The following is a 26,578-nucleotide window of genomic DNA, read 5'->3' as shown; positions in this document are numbered from 1 at the left end:
TGGAAACACTGAATTTAGAAAGTTTATTTTGATATAAAAAAAAAAACTGAAGTCCATAAGAAAGTCTGAGGATTAGTCTAGAAGATCTAAAATGTAAAAATATAAAGACAGAAAAACTAAGAAGCAATCAAAGAATGGACAGAAAGGATTTGGCCTGGCAGATACTACATCGGGATACCCAGGTTCAAGCCCCAGCTCCAGCTCTGACTCCAGCTTCCTGCTAATGCAGACATTAGGAGGCAGCAGTGATGCTCAAGTTATTGGGGTCCTGCCACCCACGTATGTGAGACTAGATGCTGTTCCCAGTTCCCAGATTTGGCCCAACCCAGCCCCACCATTGCAAGGGAGTGAACCAGAAGATGGGCGCTCTCTTTCTCCCTCCCCCTCTTTCTCAAATAAATAACATACAATTATTTGAAAAGAACTAATTCAAAATTTTTTTTTCAGAATTAAATCAACAGAGTTTCTACACTGCAAGAACCCATCAAGTACACAGCAAATAGTAATTAAAATGCACACATACCCCAAGGGATATTGTTGTAAATTCCAAAACATTGGGATTAAAGCTCTGACCACAAAAGCTTTCAAGGAGGCAAAAAAAAAAGTTACATACAAAGGACTGGAAATCAGAATGTTCTGGGGAGCTTGTCAATGGAAGCAATGGAAACGAAAAGGACTAGAACAGCAATGTCTTCAAACTAAAAAGGGTAAAAGACATTTTATCTGGAAGTCCTTGCCTGGCTAACCTATCAAATGAGAGGATACACAGGTAAAAAATCTACATATATTGAGGCTGGGCTCCACCGAAATGACGGTGTGAAACAAGAAGTATTAAAGGAGACTGGCCTCAGAAGAAAGAGGAAATCTCTAGAATGACAACGAATGCTGTCATGGTGACAGGCGCACAGCAGCCATGGAGAGAGCAATCTAGATTAGACTTGGTCAGTCACAGAGCCCTAGGAGAGGAGATCAACCGAATTCTTAAAAAAGGAGAGACTGACAGGGTGGAGTTTGAAGCTAAATCATCACACTCACAGGAAAACAGACACACACACACACACCCAGAAAGACTGTTTATTAACTCCAGGGAAGCAAATGTACAACAAAGGTAAAGAATCCCTGTTTCACACAGGACAGTGCTCTGAACAGTGAGCACTGTCACAATGCGGTAAACATGGACTGTGGAGCTAACAACAGGTGTGCAGAGGGAGAATGCGGGCATGGGAGGTGTATGTGTGAGGGGTGGATGGAGGGACGGGAAAAAAAAAAGCACAAAATCCTCATCTTGAGAAGTCAGCAAATAACCCTAAACACTAAAAGACCAGGAGCTGCCTGTGTGCCACATCAGAGTACCTGGCTCAGTGCTCAGCTCCGGCTTCTGACTCTGCTTCCTGCTGATGCAGACCCTGGGGGTCAGAGGTGAGGGCTCCAGCAACCGTATTCCTACCACACAGGCCTGAGACCTGCACTGTGTTCCAAGATCTGGGCTCAGCCCCAGGCCGAACCCCTGCACCCATCATCTTGGGAATTTGGGGAGTGAATCAGCAAATATGCTGCCTCTCTCTCGAATAAAAAATAATACAATAACAAGTGAAATTAGAAGCCATGACATATCAAAACAAGCACGCTTGTAAAACTTCCGGGACTGTGAAATCACTACCCATGGCCATAGGTTTCTCACACAGGCCAATCCTGGCTGCTCATTTCCATGGCCAGGACGTCAGCTCCCACCTGGAGAGAAATTGTAAAGAACGCAAACTCAGCCACCTTAAATCAAGGAAAGGGTGGTTTAACAATCCCACAGCTATTTCAGCTTTGGACTTTAGGGGGAATGCAACACATTTCAAGGTGTTGCAATAACTATTATTAGAAACTAATTTATCACTACCTTCAGAGTTATTCCTCTGACCAGCCATCATTCAAGAATAACACTTAAAAATGGAGCTATCAATTCATTATTGTCTGTAATCCCAGAACATGAAGGACCCTGGTATATTAAAAGAATGTATCAGCTTGGTTGAGATCTGCAAAGGCCCTTGAGGGGTGGTAGGGTCTAGTTCTCTTGTGAAATGGGCTACAAGAAAAACGCCTGCAAGAAGGACACAATAGGCAATTCAAAACACTCTGCAATTCCTTCTCTCACAGGTACTCACTCCAGCTCAGTTTAAAGTACTCCATGATGACACTCAAAATGAAACATATACTCCTTTCCAAGGAAATGTTTCTGGAGCATTCCTATCATCTCCTCTGGAGCATTCCTATTATCTCCTCCATTTGCTCAAATATCAAGAAAGAATGAATAACCAATTGAATTCCAGGAACTTGGAATCCAGTAATCTCATTGAAATTTCATGGTAAAAATGATATATTTCCTAATTATGCTAGAATGTGTAGCCATTCATATGTTTTTAATGAGAAAGAGGAATCTGCAAAGTGATATCCAGAGGGGAAAAAAAAGCTCTTCTTATCTTGTCCTGTCCCATTCCTATGAACAGACAAAACACCATTAAGATTTAAGTGACTAGAACATTTTTGCTGACTCGGCATTTTAACCCCTTCTCCCTTTGTTTTTACAGCTATGAAAAAACCTCAAGCTACATTTCTACTAAAATGGGGGAAGTTCTATAGAACACAATCCTTGTACAGTCTGAACGGCTCTCCACTGAATCTTTTTCAAGTTCAAGTTATAAAACAGAAGTTCATTTTCACTTTTAAAGATCAAACTTGAAAGAAAAACGCGACCTCCCAGAATGTAATTCCTCCCAAGGAGCTCCTGAAGAACATAAATTGCTGAGACACGGCTACTTGGGGAAAACATTCTCAAGGCATGTTTGACGTGTGGAGCTACAAGGGACTTGACAGGAGTATTTTCTAACAAGCTCAGCATGACTTAAGAACATGTACTTTACCAAAAGCTTGCTGGATTCTATGAACAGCACAGATCCTTTTACAAAGAATGTAGAGTGGAAGTGGGAAGAATCTTTCATTCTTTGCAGACTGGTTGTTAAAACACACACTCCCTGTAATCTTTGAATAGAAATCAAACATAAATGCATGAGATCGGATGATTTTTTCTCGTATGCTTTCACTGTATTTTAAAGCCTACAGCTTTTTAAATATGAAGCCACCAACTATAAGGTATGGCCTTCAAGATAAGGATAAAACATGAAAATAATCACTTCCATAATAAAAAAATAAGTAAAGCAAACAGAATGTAAGTGGGCTTCGAGAACTGGTAAAGCTTTTCTCCCTCGCCCATCAAAAGTCTCCCAGGAGAAGTTCCAAGCCCCCTGCTCTCAAGCATTCAGACAGAAATGTTTGCATCTAATTGCCTACTGGCCCCAGTGAAGCTGCAGGCTGCTGTGGCACACCTTCCCTCCCCTGACCTGCAACTCTCACCTGTAACCAATGCCCACAGCCTAGGTTCTGCGGAGCAGAGGGCTTAAAATTCTCAGCCCCACATGCCCAAGTGCCCTAGCGACTACTCTAGCCCTTGCTCCTGAAGTTTCATACCCTCACATTATACTCTCGTGATATCACAAAGCTCCTCCACCCAAAAAGCCACCTGGAGGCCTCCTCCAAATCATTCATGGGTACGGGAGAAGCAGGAAAACGTCTCTGCGGTATCCTGGTGGTCACTTATAGTCCACTCCCCACAAAATAGTCCAACATGGCCATGAGGCTGGATTTCGGGTTGAACAGGCTTCCAGGGGCTGCCCTGTGCCTGGTCATACTTTTAGAAATCTGGTTTATAAGAGGAAGTGTAGCACAGGTTCATACAACTTGCAAATTAACGTTTGAAACTTGACAGGTTTCTAAATCGGGGATAACCTGCATGTAATAAAACCTACTCATTGCAATCCAACAAACTGAAGCCCCGAACTTAATTTTCCCCATTCTCAGTCCGAATAGAGGAAAATGACATCAAAATGAAGTCGTATCAGAGATGAAACCAAAACACCATTTGAAGGAACATATTGAATAAATTAAATCCAATATTTTATACTTTCAGAATTGAATTATGACGATATCCAAATGATGAGTCAAAAGTCCTGAAATGGCCTCATTATCAATCTTAATCATCAGCTATCTAGAAAATTCCATGAGCCAGAAAATTAACACACTCATTAAGAAATGCCACACTATTAAAAGCCAATCTTTTAATCCAACTTCTTCGGTTCACTTAGACTTTAAAATATACTCAGAAAAATAAGTAAAAATATTCTAAAAAATAGTAAGGTCAGTCGATTGTAGGGGCTGATCTGTATTCTTATGGACCAGGCACTATTGTACATATCTTGTTTATCTGCACAATGATGATTGGGAGTATTAGCAGGATGTGTATTTTACTGAGAAGAAAACTTAAGCACATGGAGATGAAGTAGTTTATTAGGGTCAGACAGTAAATCTTGTCTATTAATCACTGGGCTCTATTGCCTCTGATCAAACTATTTCAATCATCATCAACCTCTGCAAATGATAGTGGGTTAGACTATACTAACAGTGAAGCTGTGTGTAGATTGTGTAAGCATGAAAGTAACACACTGAAAAGTTGAACTGTACAGAGTAAAGCAAAACTAGATTCCACTATAACCCATTGAACTCCAACTACCAGGCAAACTCTTGCCTGTGTTTCTCCTGTTTATTCAAACGTTTATGTCCTATCCCATATCTGCCTCAAGTTCTCCTAGTTACATTTTTCAAAAGCACTCTAAAATATCACAATGGTTTTTTTTTTATTTTTTTTTTATAATTGGTACTCAGAGGACTAACCCTCAGTCATCAGATTTTGTTTAGAGTGTGGCCCTACCCTGTGATTGGGTTGAGTCACCTCCCTGCCTTCTGCATGCTGGTGAAAGGGAAAGCAGAGACGCTGCTCTTAGCCCAGGGGCCAGTGAAAGCTACCAAGTGTGCCTCCGAGGCAGGAACTGGCTCTCAGAGCAGATCTCCCACTGGCATGGTAATGAAGCATCAGCGCTGAAGCCCATCCTGACCTTGTCCATTGGCAGAAGCTTTAGCGAGAACCCCGTGGGAATTTTGCTTTGGCCACTCCAGGCCCTCCTCTAGTCGCAGCCCAGCTGCTAAGGTCTCTAGGCAGACTCGCTCCTCTGATGCCTGTCCAGCCGGGGACAGCGCACTGGTTCTCAGACTTCAGCAAGCCTTAGAATTTCTTGGCTGGCTGTTAACAGAAGGCCTGTGGGACCAGCCCCAATGATCCTGACTCAGGAGGGGGAGGGGTGGCCAAGATTTCACATTTCTAACGGGGAAGTGAGGCGATGATGGTGATGGCTCTGGGGTCACCCTTTGATGATCACTGATTTAAGTTGACAGTTATGAGTCACAAGTCTCTTGGCCACTGGCAAGCACCACATCAGTTAAAAACATTTTCCATCAATTAGAGAATGGGTGACAACTAGCTGGTCTCATCTCATCCTCCGAAATTCTCCAAGTGAAAACGAGCAATAAACTTACGAGATAACCGGAGATAGCATTTTCTAGTGTCACGGCATATATATGGAGAAAGCACGAAGTCCCCCACATTGTTAAATAAAAATAAGCCAGCAATTGAATCTGTTCCTGTATCCCTTGTCTTCTGACACTGAACACGCACGTCTGGCAACGGAGGAGAAGCCAGGATGACCGCAGTACAACAGAAAGGCTTTGTATGTGGAGTCCAGAGGACCTTTCATCAGTGCCACCAGAAAAACCAGACCAACTTCACTAATCCTCACAACAGCCTCATCACAGGGGTCACCAACACATCTCCAGGGATCACATGCTACTGGGCTAGTGGCACAGTGATTCTAAATTACCAGAACAAAACAGAAAACACCTATGAACCCCTAGCCAACGCAGACACTTTTCAATATTAACATGAACTTTAAAAATTCACAAAAATTCAAGCAGTATTCGGGGGTGAGCTTTGTGGCACAGCAAGTTAAGCTGCCACTTAGGACACCCACAATCCCAAATCAGAGTCCCTGGGATCGAGTCCCGCCTCTGCCTCTACTTCTAACCCAGCTCCCTAATAATGTGCCTGGGAAAGCAGCAGATGATGGCCCAGGTGCTTGGCCCCTGCCACCCACATGATGGCTCCTAGCTTCGGTCTGTCCCAGCCCTGGCTGTTGGGGGCATCTAGGGCATTTGAACCAGTAGATGGAAAATATTCTCTCTCTCACTTTCTTTTTCTCTTTCTGCCTTTCAGGCAGATGTAAAAAATACACATCTAAATAAACTTGAGTGTTTAAATGCATTACCGAAAACACTAAGACTGGCCTATACCATATTTTGTCTCCTGCCAGTTATGCAAAGTGCTTCACCTCTTGCCAGCTGGGCAAAGTGCTTCACCTCTCTCTGTGTTACTGTTTCGTCATTAAAATGCGGGGGTTGGGGGTGATAATAAGCCTCTCATGTGCAGTTTTTATGAGGATTAAATGAAAGATTACAAAGTATCCTGTAAATGTCAGCATAAATTATTAGTATTATTATTATTGATCAGACTTTGCAGTTTGCCAACTATATATTTAGATTATGTAAAATGGACTAATGTCACTCAAAGAGCTTTCTGCCCTCATCACTTACCACCTTCAGCACTAGTGAATTAACCTAGATATGTTTTTAACTAACGATTCAACATTTAGAATAAAAGTAGACCTAAGCTTAATTCTCATCTTTCCACAAAACAAGAACCAAAGACACAGCCAGATAGAGCTGACAGACTTGTGCTTTAACGTCTCGTTGCACTAAATCTAAACAGATCCCATATGTTGCTAAAGCAGGCACCCACCAAGGTGAGAAAACCAGAGACAGATGTCTGATTGCCATTTTGGTGAAAGGGAAAGGAAAATGTTTGTTTGCTTTTTAAGGGTAAAAGAGAAACTTCAGCGGCTAAAAGGCAACCTACTTTTATTAATACAAGTGTAGTAGTGCTTACTCAAGAACCCACAAGGAAGGAAGGAGACAGCTTTATGATCTGTTAGCTGTAGAGAGAGACAGCTCTCCTTGTGGGTACTCGGTCTTAGACACAAAATGTGGCTAATTCTTCCAGAAGATGGTGATAACTTCCAACACCTAACAAACCAAACTAACTGATAGAACTCCAGTTCATCTACTCCTAGGCACTACCTCATGAGTGCAATTTAAAGGTTCACAAATAACTAAACACTTGGGGAAGAAACTCAAGAGGCACCAGAGGAAAAACAAACTTGTGATCTCTTTACAACCCAGTGTGAACACACAAGCCCTTCAGAACACCAAAAGGACTTCACTTGGGAGCCAAAGAAACACAGATTGCCAGAGAGATGCACCCCAATGCCTGTCCCAGTGAAAACAGGCCCTGCATGCTCAGGACATGGATGGAATTCTCACCAAATCAGGACTCAAAACCATACAAACATTCATGTTCCGACTACTCCGCCTCCCACCCAGCTCCCTGCTGATGCATCCTGGGAGGCCACACAGTGCTTGGGCCCCTGCCACCCACATGGGAGACCCAGAAGGCCTTCCAGGCTCACGGATTCAGCCTGGCCCAGCCCTGGCTCTTGGTGACATTTGGGGAGTAAACCAGCAGATGGAAGATCAATATCTCTCTGTCTCTCCCTTCTCCCCCTCCCCCTTCTCTCTTTCAAGTAGTTGAAAAAATTTCTTAACTATATAAAGAGAATTTTTTTTCATCATTCTATTGTTGAACTTTTTACTTAGTGTAGGATTAATCTCATCAGTGTAAAGTAAACTGAAAATAGATCTTTGTAAAATTAAGAGTGGGAATAGGAGAGGGAGAAGAAGGGTGACAGCGTGAACAGAAGGTGGGAAGCATCGCTATGTTCCCAAATCTGTATATATGAAAAACATGAAAGTGCATACCTTAAATAAAAGTTAAAATAAAAAGTAAAAGTAAAAAAACAGAGAATGATGCCTCCAGTTCTGTTACAAATGCTATCAGCTATTATACTTAATTGGAGACGGATCCAAATCTATAGAGTTATCAGCAAAAAGAGAAAGAAATGGAATGATCTTTGTTACACTGTGATTTCTTTTCTCACCTCTACATTTTCTGTACAAGTTTGGGATTTAGGAGGATTATACATTAGCTTTGTAATCAGAAACACTTTAGGGCATACTTTGTAAGACTGGAGACTTGTCAATGTACTTTTATTTATAGAGAACTTACAAGATAGGCTACGTGATCCACTACTCGTGGTTCTGAGTCTACATTCATGAATAATGTTCTAAATCAGCACAAATCCAGCATCCACCTCTCACCCTGAGCAGGTTAACCAAGTAGGGGAAGGGAAGTCTAATGACCACAGTTGCGCCTTTCAAGTGTCTGTCACTCCGCACTGCCACAGCGTGACCAGCACACTACATTCAGGAGTGGTTAAAACCAACCCAGAGAAACTGAAAATGCCAAGAGGCCCCCAGGATCAAGTGTACTCACGGAGCACACTCCACGTCACCACCTCAGAGGAAAACATTCCCCACCAGAATTCAAGCAGGGTCCTAGATCTCTCATACCCTCCTCCCAAGTCAGAAGGTAATCACACTCAGCAAGCAGAAATCCAGATAAACAGCAGGAAACAGGCTGCTTTCACATAAACTCAACTCACTGTGTCCTTACAGGTATTTAACAACACTACCCCTCCCTTCTCCTTTCTGGGTACAGGAAAAGCTTAATCATCTCTTTGGAAGCTCAGATTTCAGATATACCTAAAATCAAAGGATTAGTAATTAAAAAGAACTTGAGATACAGTTTAACAATCCATTCCAAAGATAATTCTTCATATTTTTCCCTAATCAATTGCCTTCTCCACAAACAACAAAAATGGTAACTGAGATTATGCAAATTAAAAAAAATCAGCTAAAAGATACACAGCTAAAATAAGTAGAAAATAAATAAAAGCTAAAAGATAATCATAAGAAGATTACTTTGTATGAGATACAAGACAACTCCAAAAAAGTCATGGGAAATGGAATTAAAAGATAAGTTTATTTGGGTGCAGAGATATGTTGAAATCCATGCATAGAGGGCTCTTCAAAAAGTACATGGAAATGTGTAATACAAATATATCATGCATGGATTCTAAGAACTTTTGCACCACAATAAAGATGCCATTTAATTCCATTTTTCTATGAACTTTGTGCACTGTCCTGGGATATGAATGAAGACTAGCAGACTAATCTAAAAATTGCACATATGGAAAGTAGGGGGGGGGGTGCCAGTGCTGTGGCGTAGTGGGTAAAGCTGCTGCCTGCAGTGCTGGCATCCCATATGGGTGCTGGTTCGAGTCCCCGCTGCTCCACTTCTGATCCAGGTCTCTGCTATGGCCTGGGAAAGCAGCAGAAGATGGCCCAAGTCCCCAAGTCCCTGGGCCCCTGCATCCATGTGGGAGACCTGGAAGAAGCTCCTGGCTTCAGATCAGCACAGCTCCGGCCATTGCAGCCAACTGGAGAGTGAATCAGCTGGTAGATCTTCCTCTCACTCTGCCTCTCCTTCTCTGTGTGTGTAACTCTGACTTTCAAATAAATAAATATAAAAAAAAAAAAGTGGAGGGGGAATTTTTTGTCTGTTTGCATAAAGAAACCTTGGAAGAAGAAAACTAATGGAAGTGGTTATCAGGCAGGAGGCAGGAAGGCAGAGCAGAGGGAGCACAGAGCCAGGCAACCCTTTGAGTTTTCTAGTTCAACAGCGTAAACGTATCTCCCATTCATAATGCAAATGAAAATGTATGTTTGGGTTTTCGGCACTACATCATGATTTTCCCACCAACCTGAGCCCTCGGTAAATGCACTGCCTGGAGGGCTGTGAGGTGGCTACTAAATACAACTGGAATATCTGCAGAAGGGTGGCCGGGGCCCTGCCCAGCCGGTGGTCCCAGCAGCAGACCCTCAGCTGGGCAGGCTCCCCAGAAGTTCTGACATGCCAGCAAAATCAGGCGTCATCCAATTATGCTCAGCAGAGCCCAGCTTAATTCAATTTGCTTTGCTACACACCCTGGTCTCGGAGTCCTCAGCAGGGTCTATCAGATGCCTAATATTGTTACATAGAAAGCCCTCATACCTCACCATGTGCTACTGCAATGTAATCCGTTCATTACTATACCATCCTCTGCAAATTACTAATGCTGTTACCAATATTTAATCAGCAGGATGGGGGGGGGGGTAGAGGAAAGCATAAGAAACAATTTCCCTGGAGGAATAATCTAGAATAATTATTTTCTAAAGTGAAATACTGCTTTTCTGCATGAGTGGGAATCTCTTGTGAAACAAATCAGAATTGTAAGTGAGATTAAAGCAGTACTAACAGAAGAAAATTTCCACTATTCCACAGTGCAGGGGAAGGGGGTGAAATCCTTATTCCAAAAGGGTCTATACTGGCATTTTAGAACAAAATTTCTAGACAAAATGCTATGAACATCAAATATCATTGTTATATACATATGTGAGTGGCACCATCCCACAAACTTGCAGGCAGGATTTGCTAAGCTAGATATCTGCTAAAAATCCAGCATAAACTGGCAAGCTGGGATTCAGAACGGACTCTCTCCTAGAAATCACAGTACAAAGATTGGTTCATTCTATTCCAGATTATTTAGTTACATATCCAATCCTCATTATTTAATTACATTTCTCACCAGCTACATGCAACTGTCGAGTACCTGGAGGAAGGACTCTCTTACTCATTTGATGAGCCTTCCAATTTCACCCCAGCAGAATAACCGAAACACACTTCAGAAATAGATGAGCACCCTGCCACCCTTAGTGGACGAGACTGTAGGATGGACACACAGATACACAGACAGACAGACACACACACACACACACACACACACACGCCCCTCCGTTCAGCAAAGCTACCTGGGGCGCTGTTCCCTGCCTCACCCCAGACAGCTGATTCAGACACTCCAGGGGCGGGGCCTGGGAATCCAAGTTGAACCAAGCCCCACTGCCTCTGATGATTCAGAGCTTGCCGGAAACTCAGAGATGAATGAAAAGCTGCAAACGCCCCAGGAAAGCTGCGATCTGAGCAGCACCCATCCAGCGGGGACAGGCGCTGGGGTCTGGGTGGGGACTCCACCTCTGGAGCAAGTGACGCCACAGGGACAGCCCTTCCAGGGCGAGGAAGCTAAGCGGGAGCTGAGCAGGCTCTGCAGGGCCCACAATAGGAGGAAATGGAGGCCAAAGGCTTGGAGGAAGAAAGGCAGGCCACATAAAGGCCCCCAGCCTTCCACGCATTGCGGCCGGGAGCTGCTGACCCCTTCAGATCCCTGTGCACGGTGCTCGACTGTCACAGTCAGAAGCATTCTGTCTCCTCTCCCGCTCCAGCTCGCCTCTGGATGTGGCCCAGCCTCCCCTGGGGTGGCCATCTGCAGAGAGACAGGGACATGGATGCACCCTCAGCCTTCAAGTTCATGGAGACAGGGGCAGCCAACGGGCAACCAAGGTCAGCACGAGCCTGTCCCTGCGCTGGGTCATCCCTCAGCTGCAGCCTCACACTTCTTGGCCATGTGCTAGTAGTCGGTGAGATTTCAAGACAGAGAGAGAGAGGAAATGGAAAAAGCCCAGAAAACTTCATGGCTTTTCTGAACTGAGTTATCTGACCAGTGTTTGCCATATCTTCTGGGCATGGGTTTGCCCCATCTGAGGGAAGCTCAGGATTTGCAGTTAGACCCAGTAATACAGAGACAGCAACCACAAGGTCAGCGTAAGGCCAAAGCTACAGACAGCCATGCTGGGCTCAAAGCCCAGCTCCACTGCTTCCCAGTGGTGAATGTGGGCGACCTGTGCCCTAGTAGAACCCTCTCCCGGACAGAAACAACAGCAGTACCCACCTCATGGATCTACTGTCCGGCCCAGAGCAGATGCTCCAGCATCACCAGGCAACACAGTCACTGCAAAGACGCTGCCTACCAGAAATGGGGACTGCCCGCTGCCTAGGTACGGGTATCGGGGATGACACTTGTTGCTTCAGTGATGCCCAAGAGGGGTCATTTATCGGCAAAGAAAAGAACTGAAGCTGGGACCTCCCGGCTCCTGCCTCCAAGAGTTCCCCATTCACAGGCCGAAGCGCCAGCCCTCCCGCCACGTTTGCCAGTGCTGTGCATCTGCAAAAGTGCAGACCACAGAGGTAACCGGCATGTGAAAGCAGCATGGCTCGCCGAGCCACCCTACTGATTTGGAACTTCAGTTCCTGTAGAATTCAGTCACTCCAGGGCATAAACCAATGTGAAGAGAAGCAAAATTAAATGAGTTACCAGGTACTTAGCTAGGGGCAAGCCATTTTCTTTTACACTTAAAATTTGAGTTTTTTGGTTTTTTGTTTGTTTGTTTTATTGGTTAAAGATACTACAGTGACAGCCAGCCTGGTCTTAAAGAGCACAAAACATTTTTTTTTAATAAAATGGGAAATTGGGGGCCGGCACTGTGGCACAATGGGTTAACACCCTGGCCTGCAGTGCTGGCATCCCATATGGGCGCTGGTTCGAGACCCGGCTGCTCCACTTCTGATCCAGCTCTCTGCTATGGCCTGAGAAAGCAATAGAAGATGGCCCAAAACCTTGGACCCCTGCACCCACGTGGGAGACCCGGAAGAAGCTCCTGGCTCCTGGCTTCGGATCAGTGCAGCTCCGGCTGTTGCGGCCAACTGGGGAGTGAACCATGGATGGAAGACCTCTCTTCCTTCCTTCCTCCCTCCCTCCCTCCCTCCCTCTCTCTCTCTCTCTCTCTCTGTGCCTCTCCTCTGTGTAACTGACATTCAAATTAATAAATCTTAAAAATAAATAAATAAAATGGGAAATTAAAAAATATACAAAAAGGAAAACTAGGAGTGAGCATTTAAGCTAGCACTGAAGATGGCTGCATCCAACATCAGAGTGCCTGGGTACAATTCCCAGCTCCAGCTCCTGACTCCAGCTTCTTGCTAATAGACGGTGAGGAAGTGATAAAAACGGGCTCCTCCCATCTGGGCTCCTCCCACCCATGCAGGAGCCCTGGATTGAGTCCCTGGCTCCCAGCTTCAGTAGGGCACAACCCTGGCCACTGCAGGTATTTGGGGAGTGAACCAGTAAATGGGAGCTCACTCTATCTATCCTTCTCTGTCTCTCAAATAAGTAGACAACTTATGTTTTAAAATCACTGGATAGGGGCCAGCGCTATGGCATAGTGGGTTAAGCCGCCGCCACATGGGTGCCGGTTCGAGTCCCGGCTGCTTCACTTCCAATCCAGCTCTCTGCTATGGCCTGGGAAAGCAGTAGAAGATAGCCCAAGTCCTCGGACCCCTGCACCCACGTGGGAGACCCGGAAGAGGATCCCGGCTCCTGGCTTCAGATCAGCAAGTCCGGCTGTTGTGGCCAATTGGAGAGTGAACTGGCAGATGAAAGACCTCTCTCTCTCTGCCTCTCCTTCTCTGTGTGTGTAACTCTGACTTTCAAATGAATAAATAAATCTTTAAAAAAAAATCACTGGATGATAGCAGAAGTGAAGCCAGACTTGAGTCTCCCAATTCCTACTCCAATGAGCTGTCTGTCTATTGCAGTACTCCTCGACTCTGCACTTATTAGACATTCTGGAGACAATGGTTCAATAGGATTTTGGGGAAGTCTGGGAATCTTTACCAAAAGTTCCAGGCATTGCTAAGGTCAGGCAAGTCTGGGAAATACTGCTTTATCACACACAGCTTCCTTAAGCTTGATGATACAATCTGATCATTCAACCACTGTCAGTGTCTGTTCATAAATGTAGAGACTGTCCTGGGATTAGAGGCGGGTGGAAACCACACCCCCACCAATATCCTCTCTAGCATATGGTATGTTTCAACGAAAGCAAGTCTTATGCCAATTTCACCAGCTAGTCAAACACTTAGGAGCAGGCAGACACAAAAACAGTCCTACGACCTGTTCTTAGAAGAACAGTTACGTCTCCACTCTGGGTTAGAACTCTGGTAAGTATTTTGCATAGAGGGTTCATTCTGAGAAAGAAGCAAAAACATTCTGACATCAGGACCAGCCAACCTTCTGGTTAGCTCAAGAGACAGTCTACTGTGAGGTAGGATGGCTCTCAGTACCTAGTAAAGGCAGTAGCCTACTGCTTCTGTCAAATCTCCAAACAAGTCTATGCAAAGACAGTGCCCATACAAGCTTCCTGGCAGCAGTCGTTTCGAACACCATTCACCTCACCTCTAAAATGTAGGGTACCAGACCATCACCTGTAGGCGCTCAGGCTGAGCCCCACAACACCTCCAACGGGCACCACTCACTGCACAGCAAATGGGACCCCCTATAGTTACGCGACCCAGCAAACATCCCTCAGCTTGGAACAGTTTTGAAATCTAAGGGGGAAAACCATTCGGCTTCTCTAGGGTTATTTTTTTTTTTTTTTAAGGCCAGGAAATTCATCTTCTCTTACTCTCTTTCAACAACAAAATTTCCTATTAACCCCGGAAGTACTTCTAAGGTGAACTGAAGAGTTTGGGGTCAGAAATTAGAATACTTTGTCTCTTCCTAGCCACAGAACTTCCATTTCCTCATCTGTAAAATGTTTAGAAAAGGGGGCTGGCACTGTGACATCATAGGTTAAACCTCCGCCTGAGGCGCCAGCAACCCAAACGGGCACCAGTTCATGTCCTGGCTGCTCCTCTTCTGATCCAGCTCTCTGCTATGGCCTGGGAAAGCAGTAGAAGATGGCCCAAGTCCTTGGGCCCCTACATCCACATGGGAGATCCAGAGGAGGCTCCTGGTTCCTGGCTTCAGATGGGTACAGCGCCAGCTGTTGCAGCCATTTGAGGAGTTAACCAATGGATGGAAGACCTTCCTCTCTGTCTCTCCCTCTCTCAGTAATTCTGCCTCTCAAATAAATAAATCTTAAAAAAAAAAAAAAAGATGTGTAGAATGCAACCTAGCTACCTACTTCACAAGGTTAGTAACTCAAATAATAAATAGAAAAGAGACTTTTTTGATCATAAAGTTACCACATAAGTAGAGCATTATTCCTCATTATAAAAAGAAACCAAACAAGAACTTTGAAAACACTGTGCTAGCTGTAAGGAGCCAGTCACAAAGACCCCCACATGGGGGAATCCATTGGTGTGGGATGTCTAGAAGAGTCACATCTACGGAGGCAGAAAGCAGATTAACAGGTGCCTGCCAGTGGGAAATAGATAATAACTGCTATTGAAGTTTGTATAGCAGATGAGGAAAACTTTCTAACATTGCCTGCAATGATGGGTGCACGACTCTGATTACACTAAAAGCCACTGAATTGCATACTTTACATGAGTGGATCATAGGGTGCATAAACACTACCTCAATAAAGAAGTTCTCTTTTTTTTTTTTAAGATTTATTTTTATTTATTTGAAAGAGTTACAAAGAGAGGTAGAGAAAAAGAAGTCTTCCATCCGCTGGTTCACTCCCCAAATGGCTACAATGGCCAGAACTGAGCTGATCTTAAGTCAGGAGCCAGGAGCTTCTTTTGGGTCTTCCATGTGGGTGCAGGGCCCAAGGACTTGGACATCTGCTACTGCTTTTCCAGGCCATAGCAGAGAGCTGAATCGGAAGTGGAGCAGCTGGGACTCGAACTGGCACCATATAGGAAGCCAGCACTTCAGGCCAGGGCTTTAACCCGCTATACCACAGCGCCAACCCCTAAAAAAGTTTTAAAAAAGAGAAAAACTAATCTCACAGGCCTTAAAAACAATGACCAGGTTGAGTGTCCATTGATTTCTGTGTAGCAAAGTCTGTGTTGACTGTTGACACAGTGGGACAGTAACTATTTACATTTCTGGCTGCAGCCACTGTTTTCAGTGGGAACTCATTTTGTCAGCAAAATTAATGAAGTTTGACTCTTACAGAAACTAAGAAGGTAGAAAGTTCTATCTACTGTATTTGTTTTGAAAGTATCTGTCTTGCTCACTTGGATTTGTAGCAAGCAGTGCAGCCCTTCCTCCCTAAGGCTTCTGTAGTTATCCTTCCTGACAACAAGCAGTTAGATTATATTAGCTCATTTCAAGAGTCTATGGCGCTATCACGTCCAGGAGCTGTTTTGACATTGAAAAAACAGAGGCAGCCATCTGCGAGCTCAGGGAATTTGTGACTCGGCACAGGGGAGCAGAAGTGGGTACACCATTTCAGCACCCGGCTGTATACACCAGGACTTCAAAAACTAGGCGGAAAAATGGCACTAGAAGATGACGTTTACTTTTGGTGCAAAAACAATTCAAAATCCGTGCAAAGTTTTTCATCCTACGCATTTTCGGAAGACCCTGACATAATGAAGGAGGTGCGTATTCATGTCGTGAGAGCCTCCCACAGCATGGAGGTGTCCGGAAAGCATTGGAGGGCCTTCCAATGAATAGAAGCAGCATCCTGTGTATTCTCCCCAATCTGCCACAAAAAATCACTTTGCATGATTTTTTTTTTAATCAATGAGACTTGAACAGCAAACCTGATGAAAAACTTGAAATGTTTAAGGTCAGCAGGATTAGCCCCAGGATGCTGTCTGTGTCTTGACATTTTTAAAGTTGTCCATGAACTCTTTTTATTGAGTAGGACCCAGCACTGAATGAAATGAGTGATCTACTGCCTTCTGGCAAGAAACTCATTAAAAAGTTTATCTGACAAGAAGGATGAAACTGACAGCCATCCCCATCCTTAGCATTATTTATCAAAAGTATCTAAACATTCTTCCTCACTTTCACAGGCTCCTACAGGGAAATGATGTATGCCATGGGAGCACAGCTACCCAACTAGAAGGTCTGGGCTCTAGGGTGGCTGTGCCGATGGCCAGCCCACTGCCCAACCTGGGGTGAACATCGCCAAAGCTCTTAGACTTGATTTCCTCTCCTGTTGAGCTTTCCTGAAATAGATGGCAACCACAGTCAACTCCAAGTCTAGATATCTACATACCCATAACTAATGGAGTATGGTATTCTGAAGACCTGCCTAGAATTGTCCCCCAGATAACTTCAAATTGTAGCTTTTCCAAAGGAGCAAGGCCTGAGGCATTGTTATTAAAGAATCCCAATAGAGGCTAAATAGAACAAAGGCACAAGGAGCCAGCATTGAGGACTAGTGGGTTAAGCCACTGCCTGAAACACTCGCCTCCCATATGAGCACAGGTTCAAGTCCCGGCAGCTCCAGCTCCCTGCTAATGTATGTGGAAAAGCAGAAGATGGCCCTGGTACTTGGTAGCAGATGGCCCAAGGACTGGGGGCACTGCCACCCATGTGGGAGACCCGGATGGAGTTCCAGGCTCTTGGCTTTGGCTGCCTGGCCCAGCCCTGGCTGCTGACACCTCTCTCTCTCTCCCTCTTTTTCTCCCTCTCCCTCTCCCTCTTTTTCTCTCCTCTTGTCCCTCCCTCTGAAACTCTTCCTTTCAAATACCTAAAATAAACCTTAAAAGTAAAAAAAAAAAAAAAAAAAGGAATGAATGTACAGGCTTTTTACTGCTTGTTAGCATATAAAAAATTAAATGTGTGAAGGTGAAAGAAGACACAAAACTAATGTGTCTATATAGTTGGGCTTTCTTCTCTATATGAGTACTTATACTCTCAGGCATAATTATATGCAATAAAATTCCTCTTTCAAGACTATTAAAAAAATGATGAGCCAGGATTTCTGGTATGAAATCAAAGCCTTTTAAAATTCAAACAATCTTATGAAAAGTTTTGAAAAGAGTTAGATCAACTTTAGTTAACAGAGAATTCGGAAGATACCTGGTTATGGTCAGTGGCCTATTGGGAAATACGCATGCTAAAAAAGAGGCACACGAGAGATACACTGAAATGCAGAATAAAACTAGCAAAGGAGTTTTTGACCTTCAGGGAGCTTTGTGTTGTCATTCCCAAATAGATGAGTTTACCCAGCAGTCAGATCTGCCTCTGGTTCACCCATGCACACACACCCTACACAGACAAGGCACAGAGGCAACAAGCAATCATCTCGTTGACTGTGACATTCACTAGCACAGCATAATCCCACACATGAGGTCATTATTCACAGCAAGGAGGTATATTCTGATGATGTCCCAACAACTTTATCAGATTCCCTCCCTCCTTTCTGAGTATTTTTTCCCCTTGGAGCAGCACACTCTCCCAGGCTGGGAACTGTCCACAAAGTGCTGACAGTACAATCAAAGGGATGCACTGTAAAAATGTACAACCACCACGAGATAAATGCACAACTCGGAGAAAGATGTATCACAGCAAGTAATCTCCCTGGATTAAATCACTGAAAATGTGAACTCTAGGTGGAAGGTTGTTAAAATATGGCTGAGAGTTCCTAGCAAGTTGGAAAACAAGCTCTTCAAGATTGCATATAAATTGATTCTAAGAGAAACAGGATTGCATCCAGAGCTGCTGAAATCCAGAAGTTACAGCAACCTCTCCCCTCCCACCCTGCAACCCATCAGCCACTTACTCTTTCGGTTTAGGATTATGATCAAGTCCCCACACTTAAAAGGCAGCAACACACAAGCATCACACTGGAAGTGTCTCTGCTTTGGGCCAGCTGGAAATTCCAGTTGCTTCATTCACCCAAGCCATTACAGCTTGGAGAGTTCCCTGTGTCGGGACCTAGGCTTGCTTCTAGGGGTGGGAAGAGGTCAGAGTGAGATGAATGGGAATCAGAGTCCCAGCTCAAAGTCAAGGTTCTGTGAATCGCAAAGAGCTGGGGGCGGCCGGTGGGAGAAATTAAAGGCGGCGCCGAAAGGGAAAACCCTGAACTGAAAGTCTGCACACCTGTGTCTGCAGGTAAGCGCGCAGGCACAGCTCGCGGCCGGCGGACAGGTGACAAGCAGTCCCGAGAGATTTCCCAGGGATTTTTACAAACGGATTCTCACGGAGTCTCAAGAAGTGTACCTGTAGCTAAATTATGCCCTGGCTCTCCAACAGGTTACCTTCCTCTGACCCTCTACCCACGCCCGTGGCTCCTCCCCTGTAACACAGACGCCCGTGGGTTTCCTCTCGGCCTCCCAGACACAAGGATCAGACAATGGGCGGCGGCCAGCCCAATTCCCACACCCCGCGCCCGCTCCATCAGGGCAGCCGAGAACCGCCCGGGACCCGGGAGCCGGAGGGCGCCACGCGCGCCTGCCACCTGCACGGCCCTGCCGCTGGGGTCGGCGGCAGCCGCCGCCCGAGACCCCGACCCCTCACGGGGCGCCAGGGGCTCGGGCTGGGCGCGGCGGCCCAGCGGGGCCGCCAGGGGGCGGGAGCGAGCTCAGGCCGGGCGCCTCCCCCGCCCCGTTCCCTTCCCCCGACCCGCCGGCCACTCACGGATTTTCACTCGGCGGTGGTCCAGGCGCGCGGCGGCGGCGTGCAGGGCGTCGAGGCGGCGGTGCAGCGCGGCGGTGCGCCGGCCCAGCGAGGCCGCCTGGTCCTCGAGCTCGCCGAAGATGTCCCCGGCGCAGCGCGACAGGTCGGCCAGCTGCGCCAGCAGGCAGACCAGGGCGTGCGAGCTGACCTGCTCCAGCGAGCGGAAGAGCGGCGCGCCCGCCGCCCCGGCCGCCGCCGCCGCCTCGGGCCGGCGCGGCCGCGCGGGCTCCACGGTCCTCTGGTGGAAGGGCATGGCCGCGCGGGGTGCAGCAGCGCTAGTCCGCCCCCCGTCGGCTCGGGGCGCGAGTCCGCATCCAACACAAAGAGCAGTCCCGGGCGCTCCTGCCAGGCAGGACGGACGGACGCGCGGGGCGGCGGGCAGCAGCGGAGCCTCGGGACGGTGAGGGAGCCCGGGGCGTCCCCGCCCCCGCCGGGGCTCCCGGGCCGCGCGGCCGGAGGAAGTCCCGGGCGCAGCTGGCGGGCGGGCGGGCGGCGAGTGGAGCCGCGAGTCCCGCTCAAGTTTGCAGGCGGGCAGGAAAGAGCCGGCGGCTCCTTCCCTCCCTCCGGATTGGAGAGGGAGGAGGAAGCGGGGGAAGTGCCGCCGACACCGGGCGCGCGGGAGGGGAGGCGAAAGAAAGGAAAGGGGGAGGAGAAAAGGGCCGGCCCGGGGAACCACCTGCGGCTCCCGCGGCCGCCGCGCCCTGCGCCCGCCTGCGGCGGCGGCGGCCCCGGCGCCTCAGCGCACCCTGCCGGGGCGGCCGCGGCCCCGCAGTCCCGGGAATCCCAGGTCGCCGCCCTGCTCCCCTCCGGAGCAGAGCCCCGGGCCGTCCCCCAAGCCCGGGTGGGGCGCCGCGGAGACGGAAGCACCGCCGGGCCTCGGCGGGCCGCCCTCGGGCTGCTCACCTGAGCTCGGGTCCCGGCTGCCTGCCCCTCGAGGAACGTCCGGGGCCCCCGCCTGGGTCCCCCTCGCCTCTCCCGGTTTCCTTCTGGAAGGCGGCCAAGACTTCTGGGCGGCTTCACTGGACCTCAGAGAAGACGTCATTAAATCGTCCGGGGGTAGGGGGGGTCGGCGTCCCAGTCAGAAGAAGACCCGAGGACCCCAGTTCAGGGGTCTCGTCCTGTTGGCCGCCTACCCCTTGCAGAGCCGGATCTGTGCCGCTCCCCTCCAAGCGTGAGAGCTGAGGAGCCAGGGGGCCCCCCGAATTCAGCGCCTGCAGGACGCTGACACTGAGTGCTGCCGAGACCTCGGCCAGGGGTCGCCCCGCTAACACGCGCTTTCTAGTCAGAAGTATTTGAGGAGACGGAGCCCGGCAACCCGGAGCTGCAAGCCCACTGGCCTCAGAAAAGGAATCTCGGTGCTTCTTCGGTTTCCGCCCTCTCAATGACCCGGGGTACAGTGCGCTCACCGGCAAGGGTGGGGACTCAGTCTCCCGACTCCCGCAGACCCCAGGGTGGGACTCGCCACGGCTCCTGGGGCTTTCCCGAGGCTCCGCGCGTGCCCGCAGAACGTCCTGGGGGCTGCTATAGTGGGGGAGAACGACACCCCTGCGGCACGTCCTCTGTAAACACCGGGAACACTGTGACTGTGATGTTGCCTGAGGAGGACGCGCTGAGTGTCTGTCAGGCACTGAACTCCCAGAGGCTCCGTCCCGGTCCAGTACAACAGGCAGAACTTTTATTGGTTTATTTGAAAGGCAGAGTGACAGAGAGAAAGGGAGACACAGAGATCTTCCATCCGCTAGTTTTCTCCCCCTCAAATGGCCATAACAGTCAAGACTCTGCCAGGTGGAAAGCAGGGGCGAGGAACTCCATCTGGGTTTCCCACGTGGGTGCAGGGGCCCAAGTACTTGGGCCATCATTTGCTGCCTTTCCCAAGCCATGAGCAGGGAGCTGGCTGGGAAGTGGAGCAGCCAGGACTCAAACCCAAGGCCCGTGTGGCTGGGACCTCCCTGGCTGTGAATTAACCGGCCCCATCACAAATCTGTTTGAAAACATTCTTATCACCCCCCCACACACACACACACACCAAACATTTCTCTTTAGTACTCACTCCCCTCACCCCACAACCCCTTAGTATACTACCATTCATATCCAGACATCTATTTTTATGAACTTACCTGGTCTACACTTTTCATGTGAATGAAATTGTGCCTTTGTGACTTTATTTTTTTAATTTATTTGAAAGGTAGAGAGAGACAAAGTTCTTCCTTCCGTTGGTTCACTCCCCAAATGGTTGCTACGGCCAGAGCTACGCCGATCCAAAGCCAGGAGCCAGGTGCTTCCTCCTGGTCTCCCATGTGGGTGCAGGGGCCCAAGCACTTGGGCCATCCTCCACTGCCCTCCTGGGCCACAGCAGAGAGCTGGACTGGAAGAGGAGCAACCTGGACTAGAACCTGGCGCCCATATGGGATGCTGGCACCACAGGCAGAGGATTAACCAAGTGAGCCACAGCACTGGCCACCCTTGTGACCTTTTGTGACTGGCTGCTTTCCCTGGGTGTACTATGTTTGAGGTTCATCCATCTTCTAGCTTTTGAGTTCTCTTGTATGGCTGAATAATGTCCCCTTGTATGGATGTGTCATATTGTTCCTCCAATCATCTGCCAATGGTGGCTTGACTTCCCTCTTTTGAGCCGTTATGAACAACACTGCTGTAAATATTCGGGCGCAAGTGTTTGTGGGGACATGCTTCCATTTCCCTAGGGTACACACCTAGGAAGGGAAGTGCTGTGCGACCTCCTGAGGAGCTGCAGACCGGTTGCCAAAGCACCTGCCCCACTTTGCTTTCCCACCAGCAAAGCAGGAGGGCCCAGTGTCTCTGTATCTTCACCAACACTTGTTACTACCTGCCTTTTTAGTACAGCCACTCTAGTGGGTGGGGTAGCTCACTGCGGTTTGGGTTTGCGTTTCCCTGATGGTGAAGGATGCTGAGCAGGCTTTCATGTCTTCACTGGCCACTGCTTATCTTCAGTAAACAACAGTGCAGAGGCCAGGGTTGTGGCGTGGTGTAGTGGGTTAAGCTGCCGTCTATGACGCTGGCATCCCATATGAGCACCAGTTTGTGTCCCAGCTGCTCCACTTCTGACCCCACTCCCTGCTAATGGTGTGGGAAAAACAGCGGAAGATGGCCCAAGTGCTTGGCCTCTGCTACCCATGTGGGGGACCTGGATGAAGTTCCTTGCTCCTGGCCTCAGCCAGTCCCAGTCCTGGCCACTGTGGCCATTTGGGGAGTGACCCAGGGAATGGGCTCCTGGCTTCGGCCTGGCCCAGCCTTGGCCGTTGCAGTCACTGGGGAGTGAACCAGTGCATGGATGATCACTCTATCTCTGTCTCTCCCTCTCTCTGACTCTTTCAAAATAAATGAAAATCTTTAAAAAGAAAAAAAAAAGACTTCTTAAAAACACTGAAGAAAAATCTACTCAGATTATTTGCCCATTTTTAAAGTCAATTTATTATTCTGATGATGCAGTAGTTCTTTATACAAGTAATTCTTTATGTAGTAGTACTAGATACAAGTCCCTTATCACGTATAACACAAATCATCTAACAGTCTGTTGTAGTTAAGCATTTTCCTTTATTTATTCATTTTTCTCATTCCTTGACATTATCTTCTTGGTTTGAAAAGAAATATGGTGGAGCCAGCGCCGTGACTCACTTAGCTAATCCTCTGCCTGTGGTGCCGGCACTCCGGATTCTGTCCCGGTTGCTACTCTTCCAGTCCAGCTCTCTGCTATAGCCCGGGAAGGCAGTGGAGGATGGCCCAAGTGCTTGGGTCCCTACACCCACATGGGAGACCAGGAGGAAGTACCCGGCTCCTGGCTTCGGATCGGCGCAGCGCCAACCGTAGGAGCCATTAGGGGAGTGAGCCAACAGAAGGAAGACCTTTCTCTCACTGTCTATAACTCTCTCTCTGTCTCTCTCTCTCTCTCTCTCTCACTGTCTAACTCTGCCTGTCAAAAAATAAGAAAAGAAATATGGTGGGACCTGTACAGCAGGTTAAGACCCTACCTATGACAACAGAACACCATATCAGAGTGCCTGTTCAAGTCTCCACTGCTCTGCTTCTGATCCAGCTCCCTGCTCCTGCGCCTGGGAAAGCAGCAAGAGATGGCCCAAGTGCTTGGCCCCTGCAACTCATATGGGAGACCCAGATGAATTTCCTGGCTCCTGGCTTCAGGCAGGCCCAGTCCTGGCCACTGTGGCCATTTGGTGAGTGACCCAGGAAATGGAAGACCTCACTCTATCACTCTGCCTTTCAAATAAATAAAATAAATCTTTTCAAAAGTATGGTTTAGTCACGTAAACTAATGTTAGGGGAACAAGGATATTTTTGTAGAGTTGTAATCCTGGCACAGTATGAGTAGAATTTTTGATGAAATTATTTCATTGGTCCAAAAGCTGAATTTAGGATCAGGACTTATGAGGCATATCCATAAAAGCAACTTAATTCTTACTTCCTATCATCCCTTTACCAATCCTCTAGGTGCTGACATTGTGGCACAGTGGGTTAAGTTGCCATCTGCCATTCCAGTATCCCATAGGAGTGCCAGTTCAAGTCCTAGCTGCTCTACTTCCAATCCAGCTCCCTGCAAATGTGTCTAGGAAAGCAGCAGAGGATGGCCCAAGTCTTTGAACCCCTGCTATCCACATGGGAGACCCAGATGAAGTTCCAAGTGCCTGGCTTCAGCCTATCTCAGCCCTGGGTGCTGTGGCCATTTGGGGAATGAACCAGTGGATGGAAGATTCATTCTCTCTCTCTCTCTCTCTGCCTTTCAAATAAATAAATCTTTTAGGGGAGGGTAGTTGTTCTCCAAATGACAATTCAACAGTTGTATAACATTTTTGTTCTCTCTCAGGTAAAAGAAAATCCTGTTGTAAACCTGTTCTCCATTCCAGCAATTAAAATCATGCCCCCTTTCCAGCAAGTCCTCAGAGCAGACAGGTGAGCCAGAAGTTTCACTGCCACCCTGTGTCACCCTTCTGGGGTCAGCTTGTTACCCAGGTGTTGGAAGCAGGGACGCAGGAAGCCTGGGCAGGAATGCACTGGACTGGAGGACTGGCCAGGTGCTCTGGTGAAGGTGCAGCACAGCCTCAGGGCATGGGGTGCACAGGCTTTGAAACTGACTCCCGTGAACACTTCTGTGCTGGGAATGCTGGCCCCACTTCCTGACACCCAGACTGCTGCACCTGCCTCCAGCAAGAGTTGTAGTCAACAGCACCCACCAGCCTCTGCGAGAGGCCAGGAGAAGCCCTTCTCATGTAGTGTAGCTTCAGAGGCAGGGCCTGTACCCATTGCAAGGTGTAGAGAGCCCTCGTAATGCAGCTCTGCCCAAGCAAATGCCCTCCTGAATCCTCCCTCCATCTCCAGGCACTGGACTCTTTTATGCTGTCTAGGAATGAGGATCTAAACAAGGCACAGCCGTTTCCTTCAACATCTCCACATTGTAGTCTTCATAGTTATTTTGGTACCTGTCATCTGTCACTTCTTGGTGTACCAGTCACAACTACTCATTGAACCAAACAAGAGTTAAATCTATAAAACAAAACAAAAACATTGTGTCAACTTATTCCAAGAAGAATGTAATGTCACTAAGTTAAGAGTTTGGGTGCTGTGGTGTAGTAGGCTAAGCCTTCACCTGCAGAGCCAGCATCCCATATGGGCTCTGGTTTGAGTCTTGGCTACTCCACTTCCAATCTAGCTCTCTCCTATGTCCTGGGAAAGCAGTAGAAGATGGCTCAAGCACTTGGGCCCCTGTACCCATGTGGGAGATCCAGAGGAAGCTCCTGTCTCCTGGCTTTGGATCGACCTAGCTCCAGTTGTTTTGGTCATGTGGGGAGTGAACCAATGGATGGAAGACCTCTCTCTCTGTCTATAACTCTGCCTGTCAAATAAAATAAACCTTTAAAAAAAAAAGGGGGGGGTTGGGCTCTGCTCTATAACACTTATCTCTGTTCCCTAGTCATTAAGAATGGAGAAAGTTGGGGTGGACATCTAGCCTAGCAGTTAAAATGCTGGTTAAGACACCTGCATACCCCAGCGGAGTACCAGGGTACATGTACCTGCTCTAGCTCCTGACCCCAGCATCTGTTAATGCAGCCCCTATAGACGGGGCTGATGACTCAAGTGATTGGGTATTGGCCTCCCATGTGATAAGACCTGAACTAAGTTCCTAGCTTTGGCCTGGGACAGCCCTGGCCATGGTGGACCTCTGGGGAGTGAACTAGAGGATGGGAGTGGGCTCTCTCTCTCTCTCTCTCTCTCTCTGCCTCTCAAATTAATCAATTCATTTTTAAAGAATAAATGGCTAATTTGACTAAGGATCTGAATTCAACAAAGCAAAAAAGATCTGGGAAAGCCAGAAATGAGTCCTGAGGCCCAAAGCCCCTGGTGTAAGTGAGAAGCTGACCAGACTGACCCTGTTCTTCATGAACAAACTGGAAGAGGACACGGAGCAATTCTGTTAAATCCCTGCTAAGACCAAGGCTGTAGAAGCTTACATGGTTTAATAAAGTCTCCAAAAATGGGCAGCAAAATACAGACCAGTATGTGTTTTCCAACTTCTTGATCTTTGGTACAAATCATTACTGCAGTAAAAGCCTAAGGGTGACTGCATTTTTAGTATTATCTTACCCACAGCAGCAAATTGCCCTGATGCAAATCTACAAGAAGCACTGCAGCGGGGTAGCACGTGGAAGTCTCCTGTCCAGGAAGCACTGTGGCTTGAATGCAGGCTCAGCCAAGGGACGGAAACCTCTGTTCAGCCAGCCTGGAGACGTCAATAACCCAGAGCCTTCTGCTTTTAACAGACACCGGCAGACAAGTAGTAATTTTCCCCAGATTAAAAATAGCACTGGTCTTTGATGAGCCAAAAAGTTCTTAAAATGTGGGTCTGATGGTGTCCCTCACCAGCTCCAAAACCTCTAGTTTTTCAACTTTCAGCTTTTTTTTTTAATTACCTTTAGGATTATCCTTAATGAGGGCCCCGAAGTCTAGATGGTGTGGTCCCTGTTTCTTGTTGCCTGTCTCCCCCTCCTCACCTTGTATGATCCAGATAAAACTGACTGTTTCCTTCACCTAGAACATTCTCCCTCTCCCTCTCCCTCTCCCTCTCCCTCTCCCTCTCCCTCTCCCTCTCCCTCTCCCTCTCCCTCTCCCTCTCCCTCTCCCTCTCCCTTTCTCTTCCCATCTTCTCCCCTCCCTCTCTCTGGCTTTTCAGATTTTGGTTCAGATATCACTTTCTTGACAAAACTTGCCCTCCCCTCCAAGGCCAGATC

At 47.6% G+C, this 26,578-nt stretch overlaps 1 protein-coding gene and 1 long non-coding RNA gene across 5 annotated transcripts in view; one reads left to right on the top strand and one right to left on the bottom strand.

Annotated features, from left to right (window-relative positions):
* NHSL1 (NHS like 1) overlaps positions 1–20,624 on the bottom strand; it is a 290,700-nt gene extending 270,076 nt beyond the window's left edge. The window contains exon 1 of one of the 4 annotated variants that reach the window (XM_089332620.1): positions 20,208–20,624. In XM_089332620.1, the coding sequence (XP_089188746.1) occupies positions 20,208–20,346 (139 nt within the window). In that variant the 5' untranslated portion in view covers positions 20,347–20,624. Of the gene's footprint in view, positions 1–18,408; positions 18,725–19,265; positions 19,990–20,207 lie in introns of those variants that run through there. The other 3 variants (XM_089332619.1, XM_089332618.1, XM_089332621.1) reach the window with 3 other exon arrangements.
* On the top strand, positions 19,277–26,192 carry LOC149126451 (uncharacterized). The gene is made up of 3 exons (XR_016233677.1): positions 19,277–19,407; positions 24,160–24,245; positions 25,003–26,192. It is a non-coding gene; the product is annotated as an uncharacterized LOC149126451 (long non-coding RNA).
* The last annotated feature ends 386 nt before the right edge of the window (positions 26,193–26,578 follow it).

Source organism: Oryctolagus cuniculus, chromosome 5 (genome assembly GCF_051225735.1).
Source record: "Oryctolagus cuniculus isolate XC-2025 breed Fujian yellow rabbit chromosome 5, ASM5122573v1, whole genome shotgun sequence".
NCBI lineage: Eukaryota > Metazoa > Chordata > Mammalia > Lagomorpha > Leporidae > Oryctolagus > Oryctolagus cuniculus.
The sequence above is the reverse complement of the archived record's forward strand: the minus strand, read 5'-3'. Positions and strand labels throughout refer to the sequence as shown.